Source organism: Balaenoptera physalus, assembly GCF_965194825.1.
Source record: "Balaenoptera physalus genome assembly, chromosome: 18".
Taxonomy (NCBI): domain Eukaryota; kingdom Metazoa; phylum Chordata; class Mammalia; order Artiodactyla; family Balaenopteridae; genus Balaenoptera; species Balaenoptera physalus.
Window position 1 is genome coordinate 81,526,593 of NC_138899.1, and position 27,624 is coordinate 81,554,216.

Sequence of the window (27,624 nt, forward strand, 5' to 3'; positions counted from 1 at the left end):
AAAATAGATCTCAGTTTCTTTTTTTCTTTATTTATTTGGCTGCGTCGGGTCTTAGTTGCGGCACACGGGATCTTCGTTGAGGCATGCGAGATCTTTTTTTCTTTGTTGTGGTGCGTGGGCTCTTCGTTGCAGCACTCGGGCTTCTCTCTAGTTGTGGTGTGCAGGTTTTTTTCTCTCTCTAGTTGTGGCGTGTAGGCTCCTGGGCGTGAGGGCTCTCATTGAGGTGTGCGAGCTTAGTAGTTGTGGTATGTGGGCCTAGTTGCCCTGTGGCATGCAGGATGTTAGTCCCGACTAGGGATCGAACCCGCGTCCCCTGTATTGGTAGGTGGATTCTTTACCACTGGACCACCAGGAAAGTCCCTAGGTCTCAGTTTCTAAAGTATCATGAAATTTTAGGAAGTTTCTGAAAGTCAGAATCATTCAAGGTCAGAATGATTTATTCTTGAAAGTAATTTTGAGTATGCCTGTAGACGTTTGTATAAGCATAAAAAAGGATGTGAAATCGTACGTGAATATTAATAATAGTTACTCCAAGGGATTGATTTTATAAGAAGATGTTGACTTATGCAGATTATTAACTTTATACTTCCAATTATTTGAGTTGCCAAAATAAGCAAGAATTACTTCCACAATTTAAAACATCAAATTAAGTGAAATGAATAAATAAATGTCATTACAAACCATACCACTCAATGGGATGTTATATTATACCTTTATGCATTCTATGAGTGATTGGAATAAACTGAGTGTACGTTTCCTTCAAACTCTGGGATCATACAGTTCTAAGTAGAATGACAATAATCTCTCTTTTATTTGCTGTACCCAACCTGTATTTAATTTCCACACCTGGAGTGAGGTTTGTTGAGCTCCAGAGTCTGGGTTTCTACTGACATCTTACTCTCTCAGGTGCACATGGCATAAGAGAAAGGTCACATTAAAAGATAAAGTCATAGGTAGATCATCTAATTTCTCAGATAACCCCAAGAGCAGGGATTCCAGAAGGAAGTCACAGAAACTCAGGAGTTAATCATCAAACTCTACTTGGCAAGCACTGTGCATTTATCCTTGCTTAAGACAAAAATAAACAAGTAAAACTTTTTTTTTTTAACATCTTTATTGGAGTATAATTGCTTTACAGTGGTGTGTCAGTTTCTGCTTTATAACAAAGTGAATCAGCTATACATATACATATATCCCCACATCTCCTCCCTCTTGCGTCTCCCTCCCACCCTCCCTATCCCACCCCTCTAGGTGGTCACAAAGCACCGAGCTGATCCCCCTGTGCTATGCGGCTGCTTCCCACTAGCTATCTGTTTTACATTTGTAGTGTATATATGTCCATGCCACTCTCTCACTTCGTCCCAGCTTCTCTTTCCCACTCCCCGTGTCCTCAAGCCCATTCTCTATACAAGTAAAACTTTTAAGTGATGTTTTCTGGGAACAACATTTAAGTTAACTGCAAGTGATCAATAATTTTTTTTAATATAAAAAATACCTGAACTTAACACATACATTTTGAACATTTACTGTACCTTTCAAAATGTTTTATATAAACCTGGTAGTAAATTATTATGATGATTTATTCTTTCATTAATTATCTTGACATTTTGAATGGATTTTTCATCACCTTTGGTTTGCTAAAATCATACATTGGTTATTTGGAAAATAATAGTTCCCTGAGTTATGTAGGTTTTTAAAATATTGACATATTTCTTTATAAAAATTTATATCCATTAATACTACCACAGATCTCATCATAACAGTATTATAAAGTTGTCAAGCTCATGGTGACGGACATGTTTTCCAACATTCTCATTTTTACTTGGAAGTTCAAATCTTATCATTGGCAACAAATATTGTCAGCTTCCTTGAAGTAACTGGCTCACTTGTTTCATCTTTGAGAAAATGCCTGTCAAGTACTGAGGTTTAAATCATCATGGTTTGTCGTTCATTCTTTCAAGTAAAAATGATGTTCCCTGAAAGAAGTGTCTAGTTGAGCTTAGCAGATTTTTTTTTGTCTGCGCCATGCGGCATGTGGGATGTTAGTTTCTGGACCAGGGCACCCTACCCCCCTGCATTGGAAGCTCGGAGTCTTAACCACTGGACTGCCAGGGAAGTTCCTCTAGTTGAGCTTATAGCTCAAAAATTTCACAGCCCATGTCTTGGTTTACGACAGAAGTGATTTATGCGTACTTCTCGTTTTGTCCTATAGAATGTTCATGTACTCAAGGCTTAAAATTTAACTTAAAAATTTAATAATTTTTGCTGCTTTATCTAGGACATTCTTAAGTAAAACTTTTTTTTTTAAGGTTTTTAAAAAAAATTGTTTAATTTATTTATTTTTGGCTGCGTTGGGTCTTTGTTGCTGTGCGTGGGCTTTCTCTAGTTGCGGTGCGCGGGGGCTACTTTTCTTTGCGGTGCGCAGGCTTCTCATTGCTTTGGCTTCTCTTGTTGCAGAGCATGGGCTCCAGGCATGCGGGCTTCAGTAGTTGTGGCTCATGGGCTCTGGAGTGCAGGCTCAGCAGTTGTGGCTCATGGGCTTAGTTGCTCCACGGCATGTGGGACCTTCCCAGACCAGGGCTCAAACCCGTGTCCCCTGCATTAGCAGGCAGATTCTTAACCACTGCGCCACCAGGGAAGCCCAAAACTGTTGTATTTTGGTTTTAAACTGAGAGCACATGGTGGTGACGAACACAGTGACTGCTAGCGCAGTGGGTGCTGCTATACTGCTTTTGAATGAAGTCTCCAGGAAGTTTCCGTTTTGCCTTTGCAGCATCAGTACATATGTCAACACAGTGAAAAAGACACGTACTGTCTTAATATTTCTGAAAATAGCTTAGAGCTTGGTGGATGCCCTGAAAGAGTCCTGGAGACCTCCAGGGGTTTATAGATCATGCTATGAGAACTGCTGCTTTGGTTTGTTGCTCTTCTGTCAAAGATGTCGTCAGGCTGAAGTGGGTTGACCATTCGTTAAAAATATTCAGTGGGAGAGTATTGTTATTAAGGAAGGGAGGTTGAATCTGATACTCAATGAGGACCTACCTGATTTCCAGTTTCATTTGTGGGCTGGGGATGAGGCAGATGGTATAGGACATAGGTGGCATGCCTCTTCTATGAAACACTTGCCATTGTTTCTTTTAATTCTGTTTAATTGAAACAATCGGGGGGGGAACAGAGGAAAGCAGCAGGGTTTCGAGGGACAGGCACAGCAGGCAGGACGGCTAGTATTGCCGTCTGTCCGCTGAGAGTTACACCCCAGAGGTGCACAGAAAGGGAGTCCTCTCTCTTTTCCCTGTTGATTGGGTGATTTCAGAAGTAGAGACTTCAGAAACAAAACAGGTAAAAAGTAATACAGGGAATTTAGGAACTTCAGAAAAGTACAAAACAGAAAAGTCACCCATAATTCCACCACCTGAGGTTACCAACATGTTAATGGTAATAAAAAGGGAAAATGCGTTTATGTGTTGTGACACAGAGCAGTTAGTTACTGATCATCAAGGAGCAGTTCGGATTACTTGTAGCTATCTGCATTGATGCTCTCCATTTCACTGTGTTCGTCGCAGGGCTGTAGAGTTGACATCTCCCATCGGTGCTCCTGGATGGAGCGTGATTGGTGCCTTCCAGAGTTAGGCGGTGCTGCAGCTCTGCCACGTACAGACTGTCTGCACATGAATCGTGGTATAAATATACTCAAAAATCAAAGGTCACTTTGGAGTCTTACAATTTCATGATTTTGTTAAACATAGTTTCCTACTAACCAGGAAAAGATACTTTTATCACTTTGGAGAAAACTTTGTATTCAATAGTAGAGGTAACAGGTAGTACAGAAAATGTTATAGAAAGTCATCTGTTTTGTTGATTTTCTTAATCATAAGGTTTAACTCTAGTGCCTGATGACCAGAGCCAGAAGTACAGATCTCCAGGAAATTCAGCCACTGTAGAGAAACCCACGCCCTTCTTACCATCATATATCTACCAGAATCAAACCCAAGAAAAAAAACACACTTCCAACATTTTATCCGATGAACAAAACAACTTCCGTAGAACTACGCATCAAGATGTTGTCTTAACTTCAAAAAGTGGTGCTTCTCCCAATTTGTTTTATGAGGCTCAATATCAAGAAGCACTTGTGAAAAAAAATGATTTGAAGGAAGAGAACCATAACCATCCTAAAGGTGAGTTACTTATTTTTCTCTCTTCTGTAGTTAACTGACAGTGTCACCTGGTTGTTGTAAGACAAGAAAAGTCCTTTCTGCATTTTTTCCTTGTCCCCTGCATCTTTAATTGTGGGATCCTACCTGCTACACAGCCGCTGAGCCTGGATGGGACACAGAACCAGACATAGAATTTGTGACTTTCCAGGAACAAATTGCAGGACAACTCACGCCAAATTCAAACCTCGCGTGGCAGCGTGGGTCTTCAAAAAGGGAGGCAGCGAGTTCTGCATGCACCATTTTTCTTGAGAGCTTAGAAAAGTTTAAAATTGAGTTAAAATGTGTGTGCTGGTGGTGGGGCACAGGATAGAAGATGTGAAGTGTGAGCTGTAGGTTGGTGATGGGAGTTATTACTCACAAAAGGAATCCCCCCCTAACCCAGACACTCGTTGCTGTTGCTCTGTGTTCCCAGCACCCGGCACGTTCCTGCCAGAGAACTGGCACTCAGTGTCTGATGGTCCAAACTCATGGAGCTCTCGAGGCATTTCTAGTATATTTTCTTCTGGTCCTTTTTTAAAAATTGTTTTAAGTCCTGTTGCTGTGCTCACTCCCTGGCCTTTTTTTCCCCCTCCACATTTTGTAATCATAAAATACTGTATAATAAATTGTGTTCTTTTCCCACTCAACATGGAAAATGCTTATGGTACGTTCTGTAGCCTTCATAACTGTAATTTTAATGGTTGTCATCTTTATGCAGATCATCAAATAATATATCAATATTAAATGTTCTTTGTGGTAGGACTGAGTCATTGCCATTATTTTTAATTTAGTTTTCAATTTTAATGGTGTTTTTATGTATATGTTCCTTAGAGTAAGTTATAGAAAACACAAATGATACGGCAAAAGATGTCTGTACTTACTGTTTAGGATTGGGCAGTTTTGGGATAAAAACTTATTCCTAATTTCGAGTAATTCCTTGGTGTAAAGAGGTCAAATGTCTTTTCCTTATGTTTTAAACAGTACTCTCCCTTAACCTTTTCAATTTTTTTTTTTTTTTTTTGGCCGCACTGTGCAGCATGCGGAACTTCCCCTACCAGGGATCAAACCCGCGCCCCTTGCAGTGGAAGTGCAAAGTCTTAACTACTGGACCACCAGGGAAGTCCCCTTAACCTTTTATTTTGGAAAATTTCAAACATCCAGAAAAGTTGAAAGACCACTGCCATGATTACCAGTATACCCACCACCTAGATGCAACAGTTGATATTTTTCCATATTTACTTTGTCTATCTATATGTGTGTGTATATATCTGTGTCTATACTTAAATTTATATCTCTATTTACATCTGTATATGGTTTGCTGAGTCATTTCATCGCAAATAATATGCAGACATTATATCATTTCAAATATCAAGTAAAAATTAGGACATTCTTCTATATAACCACAATACTGTTATTATACCTAGGGACCTTATCTATGCAAATACAATTCAGAATTCTCCCTATGATCCCAAAATTACCTTTTAAAGGTGTTTTTTTAAAAACAGGATCCAGTCAAGGTTTATGTATTACATTCAGTTGTTACAACTCTTCAATCTTTTTGTTTTGTTTTGTTTTGTTTTTCCGGCTGCACAACGAGCCGTGCGGGATCTCAGTTTCCCGACCAGAGATAGAACCTGTGCCCCCTGCATTGGGAGCATGGAGTCTTAACCACTGGACCACCAGGGAAGTCCTCTTTAGTCTTTTTTAACTTAGGAAAGCCCACACCTTTTTCTCGATAACATTAACCTTTTGAAGACTGTTGTGTTTTTTTCTTTTTTCTTTTAAACATCTTTATTGAAGTATAATTGCTTTACAGTGTTGGGTTAGTTTCTGCTGTATAACAAAGTGAATCAGCTCTGTGTCTACATATATCCCCATATCCCCTCCCTCTTGAGCCTCCCTCCCACCCTCCCTATCCCACCCCTCTAGGTGGTCACAAAGCACCGCGCTGATCTCCCTGTGCTATGCGGCTGCTTCCCACTAGCTACCTATTTTACATTTGGTAGTGTACATATGTCCATGCCACTCTCTCACTTCGTCCCAGCTTACCCTTCCCCCTCCCTGTGTCCTCTTCCATTCTCTACATCTGCGTCTTTATTCCTGTCCTGGCCCTAGGTTCTTCAGAACCTTTTTTTTTTTTTTTTAGATTCCATATATATGTGTTAGCATATGGTATTTGTTTTTCTCTTTCTGACTTATTTCACTCTGTATGACAGCCTCTAGGTCCATCCACCTCACTGCAAATAACTCAATTTCGTTTCTTTTTTATGGCTGAGTAACATTCCATTGTATATGTGTGCCACATGTCCTTTATCCATTCATCTGTCGATGGACACTTAGGTTGCTTTCATGTCCTGGCTATTGTAAATAGAGCTGCAATAAACATTGTGGTACATGACTCTTTGAATTGTGGTTTTCTCAGGGTATATGCCCAGTAGTGGGATTGCTGGGTCGTATGCCAGTTCTATTTTTAGTTTTTTAAGGAACCTCCATACTGTTCTCCATAGTGGCTGTATCAATTTACATTCCCACCAACAGTGCAAGAGGGTTCCCTTTTCTCCACACCCTCTCCAGCATTTCTTGTTTGTAGATTATTTGATGATGGCTCTTCTGACTGGTGTGAGGTCATTGTACTATACCTCATTGTAGTTTTGATTTGCATTTCTCTAATGATTAATGATGTTGAGCATTCTTTCATGTGTTTGTTGGCAATCAGTATATCTTCTTTGGAGAGATGTCTATTTAGGTCTTCAGCCCATTTTTGGATTGGGTTGTTTGTTTTTTTGATATTAAGCTGCATGAGCTGCTTGTAAATTTTGGAGACTGAATCCTTTGTCAGTTGCTTCGTTTGCAAATATTTTCTCCCATTCTGAGGGTTGTGTTTTCGTCTTGTCTGTGGTTTCCTTTGCTGTGCAAAACCTTTTAAGTTTAATTTAGTCCCATTTGTTTATTTTTGTTTTTATTTCCATTTCTCTAGGAGGTGAGTCAGAAAGGATCTTGCTGTGATTTATGTCATAGAGTGTTCTGCCTATGTTTTCCTCTAAGAGTTTTATAGTGTCTGGCCTTACATTTAGGTCTTTGATGCATTTTGAGTTTATTTTTGTGTATGGTGTTAGGGAGTGTTCTAATTTCATTCCTTTACATGTAGCTGTCCAGTTTTCCCAGCACCACTTATTGAAGTGGCTGTCTTTTCTCCATTGTATATTCTTGCCTCCTTTATGAAAGATAATGTGACCATAGGTGTGTGGATTTATCTCTGGGCTTTCTATCCTGTTCCATTGATCTATATTCCTGTTTTTGTGCCAGTACCATACTGCCTTGATTACTGTAGCTTTGTAGTACAGTCTGAAGTCTGGGAGCCTGATTCCTCCAGCTCTGTTTTCCTTTCTCAAGATTGCTTTGGCTATTTGGGGTCTTTTGTGTTTCCATACCAATTGTGAAAGTTTTTGTTCTAGTTCTGTGAAAAATGTCATTGGTAGTTTGATGGGGATTGCCTTGAATCTGTAGACTGCTTTTCGTAGTATAGTCATTTTCACAATGTTGATTCTTCCAATCCAAGAACATGGTATATCTCTCCATCTGTTTGTATAATCTTTAATTTCTTTCATCAGTGTCTTATAGTTTTCTGCATACAGAAATTTTGTCTCCTTAGGTAGGTTTATTCCTAGGTATTTTATTCTTTTTGTTGCACTGGTAAATGGGAGTGTTTCCTTAATTTCTCTTTCAGATTTTTCATCATTAGTGTATAGGAATGGAAGAGATTTCTGTGCATTAATTTTGTATCCTTCCACTTTACCAAATTCATTGATTAGCTCTAGTAGTTTTCTGGTAGCATCTTTAGGATTCTCTATGTATAGTATCATGTCATCTGCAAACAGTGACAGTAAATAAAACAGTGACAGTTTTATTTCTTTTTTATCCTATTTGGATTCCTTTTATTTCTTTTTCTTCTCTGATTGCTGTGGCTAAAACTTCCAAAACTATGCTGAATAATAGGGGTGAGAGTGGGCAACCTTGTCTTGTTCCTGATCTTAGTGGAAATGGTTTCAGTTTTTCACCATTGAGAACGATGCTGGCTGTGGGTTTGTCATATATGGCCTTTATTATGTTGAGGTAAGTTCCCTCTATGCCTACTTTCTGGAGGGTTTTTATCAAAAATTGGTGTTGAATTTTGTCGAAAGCTTTTTCTTCATCTATTGAGAATATCATATGGTTTTTATCCTTCAGTTTGTTAATATGTTGTATCACATTGATTGATTTGCGTATATTGAAGAATCCTTGCATTTCTGGGATAAACCCCACTTGATCATGGTGTATGATCCCTTTAATGTGCTGTTGGATTCTGTTTGCTAGTATTTTGTTGAGGATTTTTGCACCTGTGTTCATCCATGATATGGGCCTGTATTTTTGTTTTTTTGTGACATCTTTGTCTGGTTTTGGTATCAGGGTGATGGTGGCTTTGTAGAATGAGTTTGGGAGTGTTCCTCCCTCTGCTATATTTTGGAAGAGTTTGAGAAGGATAGTTAGGATAGAAGGCTAGTTCTTCTCTAAATGTTTGATAGAATTCACTTGTGGAGCCATCTGGTCCTGGACCTGTGTTTGTTGGAAGATTTTTAATCACAGTTTCAATTTCAGTGCTTGTGATTGGTCTGTTTATATTTTCGATTTCTTCCTGGTTCAGTCTCGGAAGGATGTGCTTTTCTAAGAATTTGTCCATTTCTTCCAGGTTGTCCATTTTATTGGCATAGAGTGGCTTGTAGTAATCTCTCATGATCCTTTGTATTTTTGCAGTGTCAGTTGTTACTTCTCCTTTTTCATTTCTAATTCTATTGATTTGAGTCTTCTCCCTTTTATTCTTGATGAGTCTGGCTAATGGTTTATCAATTTTGTTTATCTTCTCAAAGAACTAGCTTTTTTTTAAACTGATTTTTGCTATTGTTTCCTTCATTGCTTTTTCATTGATTTCTTATCTGATCTTTATGATTTCTTTTCTTCTGCTAGCTTTGGGGTTTTTTTGTTCTTCTTTCTCTAATTGCTTTAGGTGTAAGTTTAGGTTGTTTTTTTGAGGTGTTTCTTGTTTCTTGAGGTAGGATTGTGTTGCTATAAACTTCGCTTTTAGAACTGCTTTTGCTGCATCCCGTAGGTTTTGGGTCATCATGTTTTCATTGTCATTTGTTTTTAGGTATTTTTTGATTTCCTCTTTCATTTCTTCAGTGATCTCTTGGTTATTTAGTAGTGTATTGCTTAGCCTGCATGTGTTTGTGTTTTTTACAGATTTTTTTCTCTAATTGATATCTAGTCTCATAGCGTTGTGGTCGGAAAAGATACTTGATACGATTCCAATTTTCTTAAATTTACCAAGGCTTGATTTGTGACCCAAGATATGATCTATCCTGGAGAATGTTCCATGAGCACTTGAGAAGAAAGTGTATTCTGTTGTTTTTGGATGGAATGTTCTATAAATATCAATTAAGTCCATCTTGTTTACTGTATCATTTAAAGCTTGTGTTTCTTTATTTATTTTCATTTTGGGTGATCTGTCCATTGGTGAAAGTGGGGTGTTAAAGTCCCCTACTAATTTTGTTACTGTTTATTTCCCCTTTTATGGCTGTTAGCATTTGCCTTATGTATTGAGGTGCTCCTATGTTGGGTGCATAAATATTTACAATTGTTGTATCTTCTTCTTGCATTGATCCTTTGATCATTATGTAGTGTCCTTCTTTGTTTCTGGTAATAGTCTTTATTTTAAAGTCTGTTTTGTCTGATACGAGAATTGCTACTCCAGCTTTCTTTTAATTTCTATTTGCATGGAATATTTGTTTCCATCCCCTCACTTTCAGTCTGTATGTGTCCCTAGGTCTGAAGTGGGTCTCTTGTAGACAGCATATATATGGGTCTTGTTTTTGTATCCATTCAGCCAGTCTGTGTCTTTTGGTTGGATCATTTAATCCATGTACATTTAAGGTGCTTATCAATATGTATGTTCCTGTTACCATTTTCTTAATTGTTTTGGGTTTGTTATTGTAGGTCTTTTCCTTCTCTTGTGTTTCCTGCCTAGAGAAGTTCCTTTAGCATTTGTTGTAAACCTGGTTTGGTGGTGCTGAGTTCTCTTAGCTTTTGCTTGTCTGTAAAGGTTTCAATTTCTCCGTTAAATCTGAATGAGATCCTTGCTGGGTAGAGTAATGTTGGTTGTAGGTTTTTCCCTTTCATCACTTTAAATATGTCCTGCCACTCTCTTCTGGCTTGCAGAGTTTCTACTGAAAGATCAGCTGTTAACCTTATTGGGATTCCCTTGTATGTTATTTGTTGCTTTTCCCTTGCTGCTTTTAATATTTTTTCTTTGTATTTAATTTTTGATAGGTTGATTAATATGTGTCTTTGCGTGTTTCTCCTGTATGGGACTCTGTGCTTCCTGGACTTGATTGACTATTTCCTTCCCATATTAGGGCAGTTTTCAGCTATAATCTCTTCAGATATATCTCAGTCCCTTTTTTTTCTCTTCTTCTTCTGGGAGGCCTCTGTTTCGAATGTTGATGCATTTAGTGTTGTCCCAGAGGTCTGTGAGACTGTCCTCAATTCTTTTCATTCTTTTTTCTTTTTTCTGCTCTGTGGTAGTTATTTCCACTATTTTATCTTCCCGGTCACTTATCCGTTCTTCTGCCTCAGTTATTCTGCTATTGATCCCTTCTAGAGAATTTTTCATTTCATTCATTGTATTGTTCATCATTTGTTTGCTCTTTAGTTCTTCTAGGTCCTTGTTAAATGTTTCTTGTATTTTCTCCATTCTATTTCCAAGATTTTGAATCATCTTTACTATCGTTACTGTGAATTCTTTTTCAGGTAGGCTGCCTATTTCCTCTTCATTTTTTTGGTCTGGTGGGTTTTTACTTTGTTTTTTCATCTGCTGTGTATGTCTCTGTCTTCTCATTTTGCTTAACTTACTGTGTTTGGCGTCTCCTCTTTGCAGGCTGCAGGTTTGTAGTTCCCGTTATTTTTGGTGTCTACCCCCAGTGGGTAAGGTTGGTTCAGTGAGTTGTGTAGGCTTCCTGGTGGAGGGGACTGGTACCTGTGTTCTGGTGGGTGAGGCTGGATCTGGTCTTTCTGGTGGGCAGAGCTGCAGCTGGTGGTGTGTTTTGGGGTATATGTGAACTTAGTATGATTTTAGGCAGCCTCTCTGCTAACGGATGGGGTTGTGGTCCTGTCTTGCTAGTTGTTTGGCATAGGGTGTCCAGTGCTGTAGGTTGCTGGTTGTTGAGTGGAGCTGGGTCTTAGCATTGAGATGGAGATCTCTGGGAGAGCTTTCACCGTTTGATATTATGTGGGGCCAGGAGGTCTCTGGTGGATCAATGTCCTGAACTCGTCTCTCCCACCTCAGAGGCTCAGGCCTGACACCCGGCCAGAGCACCAAAACCCGGTCAGCCACTTGGCTCAGAAGAAAAGGGAGGAAAAAAAAAGAAAGGAAAAAAATAAAGTTATTAAAATAAAAAATATTGTTAAAAAAATTTTTAAAAAGTAATAGAAAGAAAAAGAAAGAAAGACGAGAGCAACCAAACCAAAAAGCAAATCCACCAATGATAATGAGCGCTAAAAACTATACTACAAAAAAAACCAACAAAAAACAGACAGAACCCTAGGACAAATGGTAAAAGCAAAGCTATACAGACAAAATCACACAAAGAAGCGTACACATATGCACTCACAAAAAGAGAAAAAGGAAAAAAAAAATGGAAGAGAGCAACCAAATCAATAAACAAATCTACCAATGATAATAAGCTCTAAATACTAAACTAAAATAAGCATAAAACTAGAAACAAATTAGATGCAGAAAGCAAATCCCAAGTTGCTCCGAAAGTCCACTGCGTCAATTTGGGATGATTCGTTGTCTATTCAGGTATTCCACAGGTGCAGGTACATCAAGTTGATTGTGGAGATTTAATCCGCTGCTCCCGAGGCTGCTGGGAGAGATTTCCCTTTCTCTTCTTTGTTCGCACAGCTCCCGGGGTTCAGCTTTGGATTTGGCCCCGCCTCTGCGTGTAGGTCGCCTGAGGGCATCTGTTCTTCACTCAGACAAGACGGGGTTAAAGGAGCAGCTGATTTGGGGGCTCTGGCTCACTCAGGCCGGGGGAGGGCGGGGTATGGAATGCAGGGCGAGCCTGCGGAGGCAGAGGCCTGCGTTATGTTGCACCGGCCTGAGGTGCGCCGTGCGTTCTCCCAGGGAAGTTGTCCCTGGATCACAGGACCTGGCTTGGCGGGCTGCACAGGTCCCCGGGGTGTGTGTGTGTGTGTGTGTGTGTGTGTGTGTGTGGATAGTGACCTGTGCTCGCACACAGGCTTGTTGGTGGCGGCAGCAGCAGCCTTAGCGTCTCATGCCCGTCTCTGGGGTCCGCGCTGATAGCCGCGGCTTGTGCCCATCTCTGGAGCTCGTTTAGGTGGTGGTCTGAACCCCTCCTCCTTGTGCACCCTGAAACAGTGGTTTCTTGCCTCTTAGGCAGTTCCAGACTTTTTCCCGGACTCCCTCCCGGCTAGCTGTGGCGCACTAGCCCCCTTCAGGCTGTGTTCACGCAGCCAACCCCAGTCTTCTCCCTGGGATCTGACCTCCGAGGCCTGAGCCTCAGCTCCCAGTCCCCACCCCGGCGGGTGAGCCGACAAGCCTCTCAGGCTGGTGAGTGCTGCTCGGCGCCAAGCCTCTGTGCGGGAATCTCTCCGCTTTGCCCTCTGCACCCCTGTTGCTGTGCTCTCCTCCGTGGCTCCGAAGCTTCCCCCCTCTGCCACCCGCAGTCTCTGCCTGCGAAGGGGCTTCCTAGTGTGTGGAAACTTTTCCTCCTTCACAGCTCCCTCCCAGAGGTGCAGGTCCCGTCCCTATTCTTTTGTCTCTGTTTTTCCTTTTTTCTTTTGCCCTACCCAGGTACGTGGGGAGTTTCTTGCCTTTTGGGAAGTCTGAGGTCTTCTGCCAGATTTCAGTAAGTGTTCTGTAGGAGCTGTTCGACATGTAGATGTATTTCTGATGTATTTGTGGGGAGGAAGGTGATCTCCACGTCTTCTCTGCCATCTTGAAGGTCCCCAAGTAAAGTTTTATTTTGTAGAATTACCTCTAAAACAGTGCCCTATGCTTCAAAGTACTTTGTCGTTACAGCTCTGTTAGTTTCCTGTTGCTGCCCTGTTAAGAAGCTGTGACCATGTGGTGTATAAATTCTTTACCAAGGCAACTCGACACCTTCTTTCTCTGGGGCTGAACCCCCTCTGCTCACGTGCTCTTTACACACACAGATCTTCCATTCACTGCAGTGGGAATTCTCAGTGTGTAAAGGGAGAGGTTTTCCTGTCTGCAGACTTTCACTTGTCAACTTCACGGAATGGCTTCCGGATTATTTTGGGGGTCTCAGTCCTCAGTAGCTCGCCAGCGAAGTTCATCTGAATTGAGAACTCAACGCCAGATACTTTGAATAAAGTCCAGTCCTAGCAAAGGACTTGCTTCCAAATTTAATCAGTCAGGTAACAGTGTGACCGAACAAAGGGCTCCCTGTCAGAAGGTCACAGAAGCCAGTACTATGGCACGGGTTTTTGAGAGGTCGACTGGAAAGGAGAGCAGAATGTTGTGTTTTCATTAGCGTTTTGTAGTTTTTCTTTATCATATTAAAGAAATCCTTGAGAGTTCTAAAATCTTTGGTATACATTAAGTTTAACTAAATATTTTTTTAATACAGTAACTTGTAAAATTCTCAAGTTCTAAGACTTTAATCTGCTTTTTTTTGAACTAAATTGTTCCTAATTTTTATCCTAGGAGAAGGTATTTTACCATGTTCGGAGAAAATGACGGAAGAGATTCAGGAAGGGAACGATACGAACTTAAAAAAAATTGGTGATTCCTCAGAAGTGGTTAATATTGAAGAAAGGTATCATCCATGTTGGAAGGAATTTAATATAATAGTCATTATTATTGGTACTTTCTTTGTTTGAAAGATCCAGAGTTTTCTTGTTTTTGCCTGGGTATGCTCTTAAGTAAAGGGTTGAAGGTCCAGCTTATTCCATGTTGTCAGCAACAGAAGCAGGTTGGGGAGATACATCAGTTTGACATTGTGCTGGAAAAATTGAGCAAAGTTTTTTCACCTAAGGGAAATATCTGGATAAAACTAATCTTCTCTCAGATAGGTAAATCCTGTTTGGGAGAAGAGAAAAAATCATATATTGGAGTCTCACACATGGTATCACTTATAAATAATAATTGAGTGGGTGTGGTTACAGAATTTAAAAATTTTATGTCAGAGATAAAATATCAACTGTGAGGTTGTTTATTATTTTCTTAAGTATTTTAATATACATTATGGAATGGCAAATGACTTTTGATTGTTTTGTTTATATTATTAAGGATCTTAAAGAATGTATTTAATGAACTATTTTTGAAATATATTTTATTTATGTAATGAATATGTTACTTCAAAAGTTAATCTAAGGTCAGTAGGTGGACTTCAGAGGGGTTTTTCAAATCACGTGTAGAGTGATGTGTATTTCTATATTTTGGGAGATGGAGTGGGATTGTAGCTTTTAATAGATTCTCAAAGGGGATCTGTGACTTTGAAAAAGGTTAGTTCTCATTCAGAGGTGTCTGTATCAGGCACACTAAGTGTAAAGTATTCACCACATGATTTGAATGTTAAATAACTTTACTTTTATGATTAGGCCTATTAAAGCTGCTATTAGAGAAAGGAAACAAACCTTTGAAGACTACTTAGAAGAACAAATTCGGTTGGAAGAACAAGAACTGAAACAAAAACAGCTAAGGGTTAGCATTTCTACTATTTTGATTAAATTATCTTAAGGCTTTAGAGATTTGTTTATAATTTGCTTTAAAAATAACTTTGGGATTACTTGGATATACCAGAATTAATTCAAATATTGTTCTTTTATTTTAGGAAGCAGAAGGATCCTTGCTAATCAAAGCAAAACCAAAACAACCATTCTTAAAACGAGGAGAAGGTTTAGCTAGATTTACTAATGCTAAATCTAAGTTTCAGAAGGGGAGAGAAAGTAAACTAGTCACTACTCAGAGCATTTCAGAGGACAAACCTGTGTTTAAATTAGATAAACAACAGTTCCAGCGGAAAACTGCTCTCATAAGTAAAGAACTGTGTACAGAGAACCTTCCTGTCAAAAAGAACAGTAAAACCAGAACAAAGAGTGGTTGTGTCACACTCAGTCAGAAGCCGAAAGTGCTTAAGGGTAACAATAGGAAAAGTCTCTCTCCAGCAGGATTGAAGATACTGGCAGGGAAGAAATGTGACGGGCAATTTAGAGGTCAGATCAATTTAGAAAAAAAGGTAGAATCTAATAATAAAGAAAATGTACCCGAGTGTACAAAACCTTGTGACGTTGGTTGCAAAATCTGGAATAAGACACAAGGTAAAGACAGACTTCCCCTTTTGACAGGGCTGGCCAGCTGCGTGGCTTCTAAGAGCCCAGTAAGTGAGACTTTGAAAGAGTCAGAATCTTCTCTTGACATTTCTCTTCAGAAAAAGTTAGAGAATTGGGAACGAGAAAAGGAAAAGGAAAATTTGGAATTAGATGAATTTTTGTTTTTAGAACAAGCTGCTGATGAAATATCATTTTCTAGTAATTCCTCATTTGTACTGAAGATCTTAGAGAGGGACCAACAGATCTGCAGAGGTCACCGGCTGTCTTCTACTCCGGTCAAAGCTGTGCAGCAAGAGAAGACAACACCACCAGGTCCCATTAGTGAGTGCAAGCAAAATGAGGGTCCAGACCGTACCAAGTGTGAAAGTCAGGCTGAGTGTGAGCTTGCACCCCAGCGGCCTGATTCAGTGTCCTCACCTGACGGACTGCAGGAGCAGTCCTGTAAGGTCAGTAGGAAAGTGTTCCAAATGAGCACTTGTGAAAGTCCAACTAGGTGGAATGCAAGCGACAACGGAGGTGGTACAGACAGTGATGATAGCACTGATTCTGAGGAACAGCTTGATGTCACCATAAAACCATCAACTGAGGATAAAGAGAGGGGTTTCAGCAGCAGAGAAGATAGTCCACAAGTCTGTGATGGGAGGGGACCTTTAAGGGACACCAGGACTCAAGAAGAAGATAAGAGGAGAGATGTTGATTTAGATTTGTCTGATAAAGATTACAGTAGTGACGAGTCTATCCTAATAACAAGCTTGAAAAATAAAGCTTCTGATTCCTCAAGAGGACACCCATCTATGAGTAAAATTGACTTTGATGATGAAAGAACTTGGACTGACCTTGAAGATGATTCATTTAAACATGATGTTATTCTTGGGAATGAAGCCATTTATGGGACTCCCCAGACAACCTACCCTAATAAGAGTGAAATATGTGTACTGGACAAAACAATAAAAAGGAAGGTTGCACCGGTCAAGAAGGGAGAAGGCTTGAATAAATCCAGTAGGAGCACAAGTCCTCCTCCTACCTCGGATCTGATGATGAAATTCTTCCCTTCTTTGAAACCAAAATCTAAATCAGACTCACGCTTGGGAAATGAACCCAAGTTAAACATAAATCAGGACCAACCACCTGGTAAGTCAGAGCATTGTAAAATATGTAATGGAATGTTACAGGTTTAATATTTATCAGTATGTTGTCAGAATGCTTATTAAAATCCCAACCTTTCTAGTTGCTCAGTGGAAATCTAGTAGGTGATTTGTTAAAGTTTAGTAGGTAATTTGTTAAAATTTGATTTGTTTTGTGAGTCTAAATAATGTAATAGTCACTAGTATAAGAGATTTGGAAGAATTGTGATTTCAGATTTTTCAAATTTTAGCCTGTGTCTTATTGCCAAGGCTTTAAAATTAATTATTATAAAGTGAGATAACATTTAAGTTTCTTTTATAACTGGGGAATACCCAATTTGTGGTTTGTGCTACTGTGCTACCTCTGTGTGTGTGTATCTTTTTTAATTAGTTTTTTTTTTTTTTTTTTTTTGCTACCTCATGCATTCACTTGCCAAATATAATGAGGAAGAAATGCAGTAAAATTCAAGTTTCTTTTCTTCCCCAGATTTGGGCTCTTAGAGACATGAACTTTCCCATTTCATTTGTGTATTCTACAAAGATTCCATGCATATGAAAGCACATGTGTGAATGTGTATATAATCCTCTTTTCTGCACAAATGAAAACATGTTTTTTATATACTGTTCTGCACCTTGCTTATAATAAATTTTGAAGATTGTTCTAATACACACACATCTGTCTCATTCCATTTAGTGGCTATATAGTATTTAGTTTATGTGATGGATTTTTTTAACTTATATTGAAAACAGTTTTCTATTATGTCATGTTATATTATAAACTCTGAGTGTCTAGCAAAGCATAGGTGCTTTAAAATAGAAATTATAACTTAAGGTAATTTTAAAAAATACTCCGATTTTAAAAATAGTAATTTTTGCAGGAAGTTTGGAAGTTAAAAAGTGTAGAAGCAAAAATGTTTATAACCTATCCTAAGGTAACTGTGATATCATTTTGGGATATTTCTTTCCATTCATTTTTCCTGTGTATTTTTCATATGGTAGAGACATATAACTCGCCTCATCCTTTTTGACCAGGTGTATAATATGCTTTGGCCATATCATTAAAACTCTTTGTATACTTTAAAAATGGTTGCAGAGCATTATATGAATGTAGCATAACTTTATTTAGTAATTTCTTTAATGTTGGATACAAATTATTTTTCACTATTAGAAATAACACTTCAATGCATATTTTTGTGCAAAATGATTTGTATGATTTTATAAGTTCGTTCTTTAACTAGATTTTTAGAAGTGGGTCTAAGGGTAGATAATGTGTATTTTAGCCTTGTGTTACAAATCAGCGTTATTTTCCAGAAGGGTAGTTGAAGGACAAAAGCATTGGCTATTTTCTTAAGTAGCAAATTTGATACAGAAAAAGATCTTAATTTGTATTTCTTTGATTAGTGGGGGGTAAACTTTGATTTTGGTGTTGATTAGAGCTTTAAGTCTCTTGCAAATACTTATTCATGTTCTTAAGCTATTTATGTATATTGGTTTAAAAATTTATTTGATTTTTTTAATATATAATGTTCGTTTGTCATCAGATTGATACTCTTGAGGTAGAATGATTTGATTCTTTCTTAAATTTAGGCTGTTCCATCTGGAAAGTTAGACTATAATAATTTTTTTTTCTTTGTTTTTAGAAGCATCGTTTCTAATGCATTTTAATAGTACAGGTGTTTACCATATTTTTGGCTCCTAGTGTAATAGCTAGCTAGTGTTTTGCTGTTGGAAGCTTTTTGTGAAGTTCAGTATTTGTGGCTTATCTTATAGGTGACAACGCTCGATCTCAAGTTTTGAGAGAGAAAGTTACTGAATTGGAGAAAGAAATAGAAAAATTTAAAGCTGAGAACACATCTTTAGCTAAACTTCGCATTGAACGAGAAAGTGCCTTGGAAAAACTCAGGTCAGTTTGCATTTGTAAGTGGGGGAAAATGTATGGTGATTCAGCTTTATTTTTAAGATTATATCTGAACTATTTGAAACATTTCTTATTAATCCAACAATGTAAGTGAGAGAAGGAAGTGAAATACATACCACATAAGAATTTTTAAATAAAATGACCCACTGTGGTCAAAGGTGTCTTAAAAGGAGAATTGTTGTGATGAGGTCATAAATTGAAATTTGAAAATCAGTGTGGAGCTCTGAATTCAAGGGCCATCTTGGCCAGTGTATTAGTTTCCTAGGGCTGCTGTAACAAAATATACACAAACTGGATGGCTTGAAACAACAGAAATTTATTTTCTCATGGTTCTGGAGGCCAGAAGCCTGAAGTCAAGGTGTCAGCAGAGCCATGCTTTCTCTTGTATCTTCTATTGGTTTCTGGCGATCCTTAGCCTTCCTTGGCTCACAGCTGGACAAGTGGGTTGTTTCTATGATTTGGGTTATTGTGAATAATGCTGAGGAACCACCATACTGTTTCGCACAGTGGCTGCACCAGTTTACATCATGTTAATTGCTTTGCGTGTGTTGAACCAACTTTGCATCCTGGGGATGAATCCCACTTGGTCATGGTATTTAACGCTTTTACTGTGCTGTTGAATTTGGTTTGCTAGTATTTTTTTGAGGATTTATACACTGTATTCATCAGGGACATTAGCCTATAGTTTTCCTTTCTTGTATCTTTGTCTGCCTTTGGTATCAGAGTGATAGCTAGCCTCACAGAATGAGTTTGGAAGTATTCCTTCTATTCTTGGAAGAGTTTAAAAAAGAATGGTATTAATTTTTTCTTTGACTGTTTGGTGGAATTTACCTGTGAAGCCATCTGGTCCTGGACTTTTTTGGGAGGTTTTTGATTACTGATTCAGTCTCCTTATTTGTTATTGGTCAGTTCAGGCTTTCTGTTTCTTCTGGATTCAATTTTGGTAGGTTGTATGTTTCTAGGAATTTAACCATTCTAAGTTATCCAGTGGTTTCGAATATAATTATTCGTATATGGTCCTTTTTATCTCTGAGGCATCTGTTATAATGCCTTGCCTTTCATTTATGACTTTATTTATTTGAGTCTTCTCTCTTTTTTTCTTAGTCTAGCTAAAGGTTTGTTGATTTTTTTTTCCTCCTGAGACTCCCATAATGCGTATATGGTTCATACAATAGTGTCCCATAAATTCTGCAGGCTTTCTTCACTCCTTTTCATTCTTTTCCCTTTTTTCCCCCTCTGACTGAATAACTTTGAATCACCAGTCTTCGAAGTCACAGATTCTCTCTTCTGCTTGAGTCTGCTGTTGAAGTTCTCTGTTGCATTTATCACTTCATTCCTTGTATTCTTCAGCTCTAGAATTTCTTTTTGGTTCTTTTTTTATGATTTCTAGCTCTTTGTTGAACTTCTTGTTTTGTTTCACGTATTGTTTCCCTGGTTTTGTTGAGTTGTTCATCTGTGTTTTCTTGTAGCTTGCTGAGCTTCCTTAAAACAATTAGTTTGTATTCTTTGTCAGGTAATTTGTAGATCTCAATTTCTTTGGGATTGGTTACTGGAGCTTTATTAGTTTCCTTTGGTGGTGTCACGTTTGCCTGATTCTTGGTGATCTATGTGGACTTGTGTTGATGTCTTTGCATTTGAAAGAACAAACACCTGTTCCTGTCTTTACAGACTTTCTGGCAGGTAAAGACCTTCGTCTGCTGGATCCCTGGACTGGTGGGTCTACTTCCAGGATCACAGTCAAGTGGGTTTGTAGCTGGGTCCACAGTTGGTAGGCCTGTTATCAGGGTTGCAGTCAGCTGTGGTTCCTGCTGGATCCCCAGTAGGACAGGACTACTTTTTGGACCACAGTCAGGCAGGGCTGGAGCTAGGTCCTGGGGCTGCCTCCTGGTCCACTGCTGAGTCTGTAGACAGGAGGTGTGTTTCCAGGCGTGAGGATGGGTGGGGCTCCTGCCAGGTTTCTGAGCAGCTTCCTACCAGGCCCCTGGGTGGGCAGAACTGACTCCGTACCACATAGAGCAGGGCTGGAGCTAGGTCACAGGGCTGTATCAGGATCTGTAGGCAGGACCAAGGTCTGTGGGTCTCTTTCCAGGGGCATGAATGGCCATGGCTCCTCCTGGGTCCTTTGGCAGTGGGGCTGTTTTCAGTGCATCAAGACCACATTTGGTAAGCCTGGCACTGGGGCATGGGCCTGCCTTCTCTGAGTGGCTGTCCTTGATCTTAGGCTTAACCAGCGTTTCTCCTTTCCTGCCTGGATCCTGGAGCTCCCACGAAGGCACTTTTGTCTGTGGATGGCATTTGTGTGGAAGGATGTGAGACAGGGGCCTCTCGTTCCACAGTCTTGCTGTCGTCACTCTCCCCGTGCTCTTCACACAGCATCCAGAAGGAGCCCGGGTCCTGGCAGTTCCTCCGACCCGCGTGCTCCTAAGCTAAATACCAGGGTCTTCACAGTGGTCCACAGACCCTAATTAATCACCCCGCCTCCCGCCCCCCCCCCCTTTTTTTCTGACGTTTTCTCCCACTGTTCTGTCTCTTTAGCCACACTGGCCTCCTGCCTGTTCTTTGAACACATCAGGCATGTCCCTATCTCAGGGCTTTTGCATGTGGTGTTCCCTCTGCCTGAACTGTTTTGTCCAGATACCTCCATGGCTGTTCTCTCATGTCCCTCAGGTTTTACCTCAAATACTGCCTCAGCAAGATGACTCCGTCCATAATTTCAGGCTCCTAACCTCCATATTTCCTAACCACGTTCCTTGGTTTATTCTTCTTAACATTTCCAGTGTTCCACATATTTTACTTGTTAATCTTATTTATTGTCATCTGTCGCTCCCACTAGAATGTAAGAAGCTTTATAGGAGTAAGGATGTTTATTTTTTTCACTGTGGTTTCTCCAGTACGTAGTGTAGTACTTGAATCATAGTAGGTATGCAGTGAATGCTTGTTGAGTAGTGCTTTACTGAGTTAATTGACTGTTATTTCACTGCTGTGGGTTGAAGATGGATTCACCAAAACTAGCAGCTCCTCAGTTCCAGGTTGTCATTGGTGTTCCATTTTGGTACCACATGTGGATTACTGTATTGAGGCAGTCTCCTTAGATTATAACGTGGTTTGGTTGTTTTAGGAAAGAAATTGCTGACTTTGAACAACAGAAAGCAAAAGAATTGGCTCGAGTAGAGGAGTTTAAAAAGGAGGAAATGAGGAAATTACAAAAGGAACGCAAAGTTTTTGAAAAGTATTCTACAGTTGCGAGAACTTTTCCGGATAAAAAAGAACGTGAAGAAATACAAGTATGTCAGTTCTTTACATTATACTCATATAAGTTTGTAAAGGTGACAGTCTGGTAAGAATCTTAGAATTATTTGATGTGTCAAAGAGAAATTGGGTATCAGTTTATTAATCATCCATTGACTCAACAAATAATCTGAGACATCAGGAACATCTTTTGTAGTCTTGACTTTCTTTTTTTTTTTGGCTGTGCCATGTGACATGTAGGATCTTAGTTCCCCGACCAGGGATTGAACCCGTGCCCCCTGCATTGGAAGCACGGAGTCTTAACCACTGGACCACCAGGGAAGTCTTGTCGTCTTGACTTTTAAAGAATAAAATATATCAGTTCTTTTCTTACTGAAGGCTTCCCCAGAAAATACTCTGATAATGACATGGATGTATTAACAAGCCAGGAGTTGGAGATTCACCAGTGGAATGTGTTAATTTGTTTGACCCACCACACATTGTTAGTTCTGTTCATTTGTAATAATTTAAGGCTTGTATACTAACTAGGTGTTAAAACTTGTAAACTGATAAGCCAAATCATCAGTCCTATTCATTTCAAAGTTAGAAATGGACATGATCACAGGAGTGTAGTAGTTAAAAAGAACTAATGCATTTTTAGCTAAAACTATAAACCTTCTAGGAAAAAATGTAGGTGAATATATTTGCGACAGTGGCATCTGCAGAGGTTTCCAAGAGAAGACACAAAGAACTAAGTATAAAAGAAAAAGTGGATATATTGAATTTCATCAAAAGTAAAACTTCAATTTACCAAAAGAAAAATTTTAAAAGGCTTTCTATTATTTATAGCATTAAATACAAACTCATCTTCCACTTTCATATTTTAAATACTAGTTTTTTTTGAGTCCCGTCCTTTGCTTCCTTCCTTTCATATATAGTGCACCATCCTTGATTAGTCTTAGTACACACCTGTAGCTTAAGTTACCACATGCCGTGTCTATTAGGGTCTTTAATTCTCTTTATTTCTGTAGGCGGAAACGTGCCATTATGTTTTGGTTCATGCTTGGTTTATTATATCTAATATGTTAGACTTTAACAATCTATTAAAGTTTTTATTTCAAAAGGTAATATATTCCTATTCACAAGGTACAAAAAGATGTGCTGTGAAACCTCTCCCTCTCACCCTTGTCCTGGCACCTGATTTAACTGTCTTTTGAGGCATCCAGTGTTACCAATCTTTTGTATCTTTTCAGAGAAATTCTAAGCAAATACATATGTATATTCCCAATTAAAAAAAAACCAAAAAACAAATTAATGGTAGTATAGTAAAATCATTTTACGTCTTAACATGAAGAGCATTCTCCTTTATTTTACCATTGAAAATAAATGCATTATAAAAGCTGCATTATATGGAAGTGCCATAATTTACCTAACCAAGCATTTATGTTATTTCTGCTCTTTTTCTGTATATAAGAAGTGCTCTCCTGAATAACCCTGTACATGCCTCCCCTCTCGCAATCGTCCTGCATAGTCATTTAACATGTGGTTATTGAGTACAGCCTGTATAGCAGGCATATACTGGGAATGAAGTAGTGAACAAAATAAGTTCATCCTTACCTGTTTGTAGCTTATGTACGCAAGCATATCTGTGAGATAAAGTCCTGCAAATGAAATTTCTAGGTTAAAGGGTATGTACTTAGTAGATATTGCCAGATTATCCTTCCATAAGTATCATGACAATTTTTTTTTTTTTTTTTGGCTGCATTGGGTCTTCGTTGCTGCGCATGGGCTTTCTCTAGTTGTGGCGAGTGGGGGCTACTCTTCATTGCGGTGTGCAGGCTTCTCATTGTGGTGGCTTCTCTTGCTGCGGAGCACGGGCTCTAGGCGCACGGGCTTCAGTAGTTGCAGCACGTGGGCTCACTAGTTGTGGCTCACGGGCTTAGTTGCTCCGTGGCATGTGGGATCTTCCCGGACCAGGGCTCGACCTGTGTCCCCTGCGTTGGCAGATGGATTCTTAACCACTGCGCCACCAGGGAAGTCCCTGTCATGCCAATTTAAAATTCTACTAGCAATTTTAAGAGTGTTTTTTGCTCTTTGCCTGAAAGGTAAAAGATTAAAATTCGTGTTAAAGTTAATTGAATTTCTTTTCTCTTTCCCTCTCTCCCTCTCTCCCTAACCCTCTCCATTGGGTCTTAGTTGTGACATGCGGCATCTTTTGTTGCAGCTCACAGCGTCTACATTGTGGTGCGTGGGCTTCTCTCTAGTTGTGGCGCGTGGGCTCTAGAGCGTGTGGTCTTAGTTGCCCCACAGCATGTGGGATCTTAGTTCCCCGACCAGGGATCGAACCCACATCCCCTGCATTGGAAGGCAGATTCTTTTTTTAATTTTAAAAATTAAAAAAAATTATTTTATTTATTTATTTATTTTTGGCTGCATTGGGTCTTCTTTGCTGCGTGTGGGCTTTCTCTAGTTGCGGCAAGCGGGGGCTACTCTTTTTTTTTTTTTTTACAATAGCTTGGAGGGCATGAGAATTTTTTTTTTTTTTTAAATAGGAATTATTTATTTATTTTTGGCTGTGTTGGGTCTTCGTTTCTGTGCGAGGGCTTTCTCTAGCTGTGGCAAGCGGGGGCCACTCTTCATCGCGGTGCGCGGGCCTCTCACTATCGTGGCCTCTCTTGTTGCGGAGCACAGGCTCCAGATGCGCAGGCTCAGTAGTTGTGGCTCACGGCCCTAGTTGCTCTGCGGCATGTGGGATCTCCATCTGTTGGTATCATCTTTAATTTCTTTCATCAGTGTCTTATAGTTTTCTGCATACAGGTCTTTTGTCTCCCTAGGTAGGTTTATTCCTAGGTATTTTATTCTTTTTGTTGCAGTGGTAAATGGGAGAGTTTCCTTAATTTCTCTTTCAGATTTTTCATCATTAGTGTATAGGAATACAAGAGATTTCTGTGCATTAATTTTGTATACTGCAACCTTACCAAATTCATTGATTAGCTCTAGTAGTTTTCTGGTGGCATCTTCAGGATTCTCTATGTATAGTATCGTGTCATCTGCAAACAGTGACAGTTTTACTTCTTCTTTTCCAATTTGTATTCCTTCTATTTCTTTTTCTTCTCTGATTGCCGAGGCTAGGACTTCCAAAACTATGTTGAATAATAGCCGTGAGAGTGGACATCCTTGTCTTGTTCCTGATCTTAGAGGAAATGCTTTCAGTTTTTCACCATTGAGAATGATGTTTAGTGTTGGTTTGTCGTATATGGCCTTTATTATGTTGAGGTAGTTTCCCTCTGTGCCAACTTTCTGGAGAGTTTTTATCATAAATGGGTGTTGAATTTTGTCAAAAGCTTTTTCTGCATCTATTGAGATGATCATATGGTTTTTATTCTTCAATTTGTTAATATGCTGTATCACATTGATTGATTTGCGTATATTGAAGAATCCTTGCATCCCTGGGATAATTCCCACTTGATCATGGTGTATGATCCTTTTAATGTGTTGTTGGATTCTGTTTGCTAGTATTTTATTGAGGATTTTTGCATCTATATTCATCAGTGATATTGGTCTGTAATTTTCTTTTTTTGTAGTATCTTTGTCTGGTTTTGATAGCAGGGTGATGGTGGCCTCGTAGAATGAGTTTGGGAGTGGTCCTTCCTCTGCAACTTTTTGGAAGAGTTTGAGAAGGATGGGTGTTAGCTCGTCTCTAAATGTTTGATAGAATTCACCTGTGAAGCCATCTGGTCCTGGAATTTTGTTTGTTGGAAGATTTTTAATCACAGTTTCAATTTCATTACTTGTGATTGGTCTGTTCATATTTTCTGTTTCTTCCTGGTTCAGTCATGGAAGGTTATACCTTTCTAAGAATTTGTCCATTTCTTCCAGGTTGTCCATTTTATTGGCATAGAGTTGCTTGTAGTAGTCTCTTAGGATGCTTTGTATTTCTGCCGTGTCTGTTGTAACTTCTCCTTTTTCATTTCTAATTTTATTGATTTGAGTCCTCTCCCTCTTTTTCTTGATGAGTCTGGCTAATGGTTTATCAATTTTGTTTATCTTCTCAAAGAACCAACTTTTAGTTTTATTGATCTTTGCTGTTGTTTTCTTTGTTTCTATTTCATTTATTTCTGCTCTGATCTTTATGATTTCTTTCCTTCTGCTAACTTTGGGTTTTGTTTGTTCTTCTTTCTCTAGTTCCTTTAGGTGTAAGGTTAGATTGTTTATTTGAAATTTTTCTTGTTTCTTGAGGTAGGCTTGTGTAGCTATATACTTTCCTCTTAGAACTGCTTTTGCTGCATCCCGTAGGTTTTGGATCATTGTGTTTTCATTGTCATTTGTCTCTAGGTATTTTTTGATTTCCTTTTTGATTTCTTCAGTGATCTCTTGGTTATTTAGTAACGTATTGTTTACCCTCCATGTGTTTGTGTTTTTTACGTTTTTTTCCCTGTAATTCATTTCTAATCTCATAGCATTGTCAGATAAGATGCTTGATATGATTTCAATTTTCTTAAATTTACTGAGGCTTGATTTGTGACCCAAGATGTGATCTGCCCTGGAGAATGTTCCATGCACACTTGAGAAGAAAGTGTAATCTGCTGTTTTTGGATGGAATGTCCTATAAATATCAATTAAATTTATCTGGTTTATTGTGTCATTTAAAGCTTCTGTTTCCTTATTTATTTTCATTTTGGATGATCTGTCCATTGGTGTAAGTGAGGTGTTAAAGTCCCCCACTATTATTGTGTTACTGTCGATTTTCTCTTTTATAGCTGTTAGCAGTTGCCTTATGTATTGAGGTGCTCCTATGTTGGGTGCATATATATTTATAATTGTTATATCTTCTTCTTGGATTGATCCCTTGATCATTATGTAGTGTCCTTCCTTATGTCTTATAACATTCTTTATTTTAAAGTCTATTTTATCTGATATGAGTATTGCTACTCCAGCTTTCTTTTGATTTCCATTTGCATGGAAAATCTTTTTCCATCCCCTCACTTTCAGTCTGTATGTGTCCCTAGGTCTGAAGTGGGTCTCTTGTAGACAGCATATATATGGGTCTTGTTTTTGTATCCATTCAGCAAGCCTGTGTCTTTTGGTTGGAGCATTTAATCCATTCACGTTTAAGGTAATTATCGATATGTATGTTCCTTTGACCATTTTCTTAATTGTTTTGGGTTTGTTTTTGTAGGTTCTTTTCTTCTGTTGTGTTTCCCACTTCGAGAAGTTCCTTTAGCATTTATTGTAGAGCTGGTTTGGTGGTGCTGAATTCTCTTAGCTTTTGCTTGTCTGTAAAGCTTTTGATTTCTCCATCGAATCTGAATGAGATCCTTGCAGGGTAGAGTAATCTTGGTTGTAGGTTCTTCCCTTTCATCACTTTAAGTATATCATGCCACTCCCTTCTGGCTTGTAGAGTTTCTGCTGAGAAATCAGCTGTTAACCTTATGGGAGTTCCCTTGTATGTTATTTGTCGTTTTTCCCTTGCTGCTTTCAATAATTTTTCTTTGTCTTTAATTTTTGCCTATTTGATTACTACGTGTCTTGGCGTGTTTCTCCTTGGGTTTATCCTGTATGGGACTCGCTGCGCTTTCTGAACTTGGGTGGCTGTTTCCTTTCCCATGTTAGGGAAGTTTTCGACTATAATCTCTTCAAATATTTTCTCTGGTCCTTTCTCTCTCTCTTCTCCTTCTGGGACCCGTATAATGTGAATGTTGTTGCGTTTAATGTTGTCCCAGAGGTCTCTTAGGCTGTCTTCATTTCTTTT

At 39.0% G+C, this 27,624-nt stretch overlaps 1 protein-coding gene across 6 annotated transcripts in view; it reads left to right on the forward strand.

Moving 5' to 3' along the window:
- The window catches only part of CPAP (centrosome assembly and centriole elongation protein), a 59,908-nt gene that overhangs the window by 11,249 nt on the left and 21,035 nt on the right, over positions 1–27,624 (forward strand). For 4 of the 6 annotated variants that reach the window (XM_082435085.1, XM_082435086.1, XM_082435087.1 and 1 more), the window contains 6 exons: positions 3,876–4,175; positions 13,975–14,086; positions 14,871–14,973; positions 15,104–16,733; positions 18,497–18,629; positions 21,763–21,928. In XM_082435085.1, coding sequence (XP_082291211.1) covers positions 3,876–4,175; positions 13,975–14,086; positions 14,871–14,973; positions 15,104–16,733; positions 18,497–18,629; positions 21,763–21,928 — 2,444 coding nt within the window. The remainder of the gene's footprint in view (positions 1–3,875; positions 4,176–13,974; positions 14,087–14,870; positions 14,974–15,103; positions 16,734–18,496; positions 18,630–21,762; positions 21,929–27,624) is intronic. The other 2 variants (XM_082435089.1, XM_082435090.1) reach the window with 1 other exon arrangement.